The sequence below is a fragment of the Galeopterus variegatus genome, unplaced genomic scaffold (assembly GCF_000696425.1).
Source record: "Galeopterus variegatus unplaced genomic scaffold, G_variegatus-3.0.2 Scaffold216, whole genome shotgun sequence".
NCBI classification, from domain to species: domain Eukaryota; kingdom Metazoa; phylum Chordata; class Mammalia; order Dermoptera; family Cynocephalidae; genus Galeopterus; species Galeopterus variegatus.
In genome coordinates, this window is record NW_007726327.1 from 668,508 (window position 1) to 673,124 (window position 4,617).

General features: G+C 60.9%; 1 protein-coding gene across 1 annotated transcript in view; it reads left to right on the forward strand.

The window, feature by feature from the left end:
• Nucleotides 1–124: 124 nt before the first annotated feature.
• The window catches only part of KCNH2 (potassium voltage-gated channel, subfamily H (eag-related), member 2), an 11,451-nt gene continuing 6,958 nt past the window's right edge, over nucleotides 125–4,617 (forward strand). Inside the window, exons 1-3 of the mRNA XM_008565982.1 lie at nucleotides 125–426; nucleotides 3,047–3,475; nucleotides 4,039–4,426. Of these exons, the coding sequence (XP_008564204.1) occupies nucleotides 319–426; nucleotides 3,047–3,475; nucleotides 4,039–4,426 (925 nt within the window). The 5' untranslated portion in view covers nucleotides 125–318. The remainder of the gene's footprint in view (nucleotides 427–3,046; nucleotides 3,476–4,038; nucleotides 4,427–4,617) is intronic.

Consider the following 4,617-nt stretch of genomic DNA (forward strand, 5'->3'; position numbering starts at 1 on the left):
TGGAGGAGCCGAGGTTGCGGCCGCTGCTGCTGGGCTGGCCGTGGCGGGCAGAGCGCAGCACCCAGGCAGCGGGGCCCCCACCAGGAGGCCATGGGCAGCCTGAGCCAGGCGGGCTGCTGCCCACGCTCACTGCCAGGGTGACCCCAGCCCCGGGGCCCAGCCTCAGACACCCTGGCTTCATGCCAGAGGCTGTCCTGGCTGCCAGTCCGCCATCCTCTGGGGCACAGCCTGGGCTGGGACTGCTGCTGGGGCACAGGTGAGGCGTTGGCTGGGCCCTCGGGCCCCGGGGCAGGCAGGCTGGGGGCAGCCAAGTCCTCCATGGCGGCCCCAGCAGGGAAGGCAAGCGGGACAGGGGCTCTGTGGCCCAGGGCCCAGAAAGGCCGAGTGAGGCGGGCCGTGCGCATCTCCAGCCTTGTGGCCCAAGAGGTAGGTGACTCCCGGCCCCTCCCCCTCCCTTCCGGGATGGGGCACTGAGGCAGGTGGCTGGCGACTTGGGACACGGCCCAGAGGGTTCTGGCTCCAGCTGGGAGAGGGCTTTACAAAAGCAGGGTGATTGGGCAGCCATGGGGTCTACGGCCCTGTTGGTCCACACCTGGCTCCTGCTCACTCTCCTTCTGGGCCTCTGGGCTTGGGGTCACAGTTTCCCTTGCTGGGGCTTCCCTTCTCCTGTGGCTTCTGTGGCCCACAGTCTTCTAGCTCAAAATGCAAAGGGAGGAGAGAGACAACAGGAATGAGATGGGTGTCCAGAGGGGATGGTGGGGAGATGGAGGGAGGAGGAGCCCGCGGACAGGGATGGTGTGAGGACTGGTGGGCAGTGGCCAGGCATAGCACGGAGGCACTGGGCCCTCACTCTTTGCTGGTGGCAGACCCTGTAGCTGGCAAGGAAGCCGTGGTCCCCTTTCACGGGTCTAGGAGGCTGCAGTCAAAAGGGGTGGGGGTCAGAGGCCACCGTATGGGTGGTGAGGGCATGCTGAGCTTGGGGAAGCTGGTTTACCCCTTCAGGGGCCACAGTCCCCCAGGCTGATTACTCTGTTACTTACTGGGACCACCTTTTTGCACCCGGGGCTCTCCTGTCACAGGGCCTGGAGCAGGCTCAGGGTGATGGTGGAGGAGGAGTTGATTCAGGAGTGAGGCTGAGAACCCCCTTGCCTCCACAGCCCCCAGCACCTGATCTCTCCCTGCCTTGGCTCATATGCTCCTCCCAGCTTGTGGGCAGGTACAGGTGGTATTCTTCCCACCCACAGCAGAAGACCAGGGTTTAGCTTCAGTAAGCTAGCTTCAGTATTCTGCAAGACAACAGGCTGGGGGGTGGAGGGGTCACATACTTGGTCCAGGGCCATATGGTAAGCTGGTGGCTGCAGATCTGGGACTGGCCCTATAAAGATGAGCTGTGTGAGTCCAGGCCTCGCATCCCAGGCTTGCCGTGTGCATGTGTGTGTTGGTGCACTGGGGCAGACTTGGGGCAGGACCACTGCTGTTGGGGGCAGTCCAGCATAGTGCTCAGTGGCATGACCTCAGGCATGGGGAGGAGCCCTATCCAGGGGCAGCTAGCTTTTTCTGCTCCCTTGTCTATGGGGTCCTGGACAGTCCTTTTTATCAATCTCCACCTGACCCCTGAAAGGCCACCCCCCCCATGAGCATTTGCTCTGTGCCTTAAGGAGCAGGACTCTTGGGCTGAAGGCAGGGCAGAAATGCAAACCTGTACAAACGCTTGCTTCCCTGCTCCAGGCCCCAGCTGCTCCTCACCCTGCCTCTGGAACTCCTGTGTCCATCCCAGGGTGGCCAAACCCCTAACTATGCCCACCTTAACTTCTAGTTATTTCCTCTAAGGAGATGTTCTCCAAACAGCACCATCTGTGTAGATAGGTTGAGGGGTTCCCTAGCTTGAATATGAATGGGAGTCTTCAGGACTCCAGTTGCCATGGTCTTCTCCAGCCCAGAGGCCTGAGGCGGAAGGGGTCTGGAAGTCAGTGCTTCTCAGAGCAGGGCCAGAAACAGTGGCTTTCAAGGGGACGGCTGAGAACTTGGGTTCAAGGCCCAGGCATGGCAGGGGCCAGGCTGGGAGAGCTTGAGGGGTGGCTCTTGGGTTGAGCTGATGTCTGTGAGAAAGGATTCACGGGGGAGTGCACAGAGGGACTGACAGAGACTTCTGGGACAGTGTGAGGAAGCTGGTCTGAGCTCTCCCTAGTTTGGCTTGGGAGAAAGAGGGATGTGGCTGCTGCCACCTGGTCCGGATGGTGGGCCTGCCTCTGCCTGACTATTGCCTGACTCTTGAGGAGGCAGGATGTGTCACCTCCTTGTCTGTGAGTGTGAGCCTGCACAGGGCTGTGTGCGTCACTCCTGAGCGATCCCTGTGTGTACATCCGTCTGTATACACTGAGCACCATTTCTTCTTGGCTGGGCTGTATCTTCTGCGTCCCTTTGTAGGCGTGTGGGAGGATGAGGACTGCAGGCTGCCCTGAGCTTGAGTGGAGAGGGGGCTGGGAGAGTGGGGGGAGGGAATATCTTGGTCTCTCATCCCGGGAAGGCCAAGAGGCCTGAGACTGGGGGCTGGTATTCCTCAGCCGGCAGCATGAAGTGGGACTGGTTGGGAACTGCAGTGACCACCATTTCATGTGTTGGGATGTAATCCTTGGAACATTTTCTGGACAGAGACTATGGGGTGTACATGAGGTGTTTGGGGTGTGGGTGAGATTGCATGGTGCGAGTTATGGTCCATGTGTCTGGGTCTGCATTGTTGGTGAGTAGCAGTACTGTGCATTACTGCATAGTGCCCTGAATTCAGGCATGCTGGGAATGGTCAGAGCTGTCCGGAGCCAGCCAGGAGGTCCCCGTGCTGCATGGCATTTTGGGAACTGAAGTGCCCAGGTCTGGGGGTGGTCAGTTGCTGTGGCCACTTGGCTGAGGGGTGGGCATTCTGGTGGAAGCTTTTTTGGCCTCCACCCCCCTTTAACTGCTTGGCCCCAGCAGAGATGTCACTTGCTCCCACCCTTGAGATCCCATAGCCTGTCCTTCCCCTTCACCTCCACCTCCCCTACTTGTCCAGGTCCTGTCCCTGGGTGCCGACGTGCTGCCTGAGTACAAGCTGCAGGCACCGCGCATCCACCGCTGGACCATCCTGCACTACAGCCCCTTCAAGGCCGTGTGGGACTGGCTCATCCTGCTGCTGGTCATCTACACGGCCGTCTTCACGCCCTACTCAGCCGCCTTCCTGCTGAAGGAGACGGAGGATGGCTCTGCGGCCCCTGACTGTGGCTATGCCTGCCAGCCGCTGGCCGTGGTGGACCTCATCGTGGACATCATGTTCATCGTGGACATCCTCATCAACTTCCGCACCACCTATGTCAACGCCAACGAGGAGGTGGTCAGCCACCCCGGCCGCATTGCTGTCCACTACTTCAAGGGCTGGTTTCTCATCGACATGGTGGCCGCCATCCCCTTTGACTTGCTCATCTTCGGCTCTGGCTCCGAGGAGGTGGGGATGGCAGCAGACAGAGGGAGGAGAGGACAGGAGAGGCTGGGAGCGTGAGGGCGAAGGGAGAGAAGCTGGTGTGGGGGGGTGGTGGTGAAGGGGGCGGGGAGAGAGAGAGGAAGAGGCTGCTGCAGAGGATGGCAGGTGCCCCAACCACACTCACGCCTCCTCTCCATACGAGCTACTCACAGGGTCGCAGAGGGCCGCAGGGGGAACCTTTTTCTAATTTGTCCATCTAAAGGGGCCACCATTTTCTAACTCACATTAAAGTGCCCTAGAAGCTAGTGGAAGTTCTGGCCAGGCACCTTAGGGGCACCATTTGGAGCCCCCATTTCCTTATTCCCACTCTGGGGACCATGACCCTTTTGTTCCAAAGCTAGCACGAAGATTAATGAGACATCTGTGCTAGGCCCAGCATGGGAGACACTTCAGGCAAGGTGGCTTCAATAATAAGGGGGAGGTTCTGGGAGGAAGTCCTTGGGGATCTTACCTCCGATGCCCCCTCCAAGGGCCACAGTGTCCCCGACTCTTCATTTGCCCCCCACTGAACGGCCCCCTCCCCCCAGCTGATCGGGCTGCTGAAGACGGCGCGGCTGCTGCGGCTGGTGCGCGTGGCGCGGAAGCTGGACCGCTACTCGGAGTACGGGGCGGCCGTGCTCTTCCTGCTCATGTGCACCTTCGCGCTCATCGCGCACTGGCTGGCCTGCATCTGGTACGCCATCGGCAACATGGAGCAGCCGAACATGGACTCGCGCATCGGCTGGCTGCACAACCTGGGCGACCAGATCGGCAAGCCCTACAACAGCAGCGGCCTGGGCGGCCCCTCCATCAAGGACAAGTACGTCACGGCTCTGTACTTCACCTTCAGCAGCCTCACCAGCGTGGGCTTCGGCAACGTGTCTCCCAACACCAACTCGGAGAAGATCTTCTCCATCTGCGTCATGCTCATTGGCTGTGAGTGGGCCCTGGGGGCGTGTCTGGGGCGGGGCAGAGTCTGGGACGTGTCTGGGGGCATGGCAGAGGCTGGGGCGTGTCAGGCGGGGTGTTGAGGAGGCGGGGTGTTGAGGGGGCGTGGCGGGGGCGTTTGGGGGCGGGGCAGAGACCGGGGCGCAGGGCAGGGGCTAGAGCAGGGGCTAGAGCAGGGG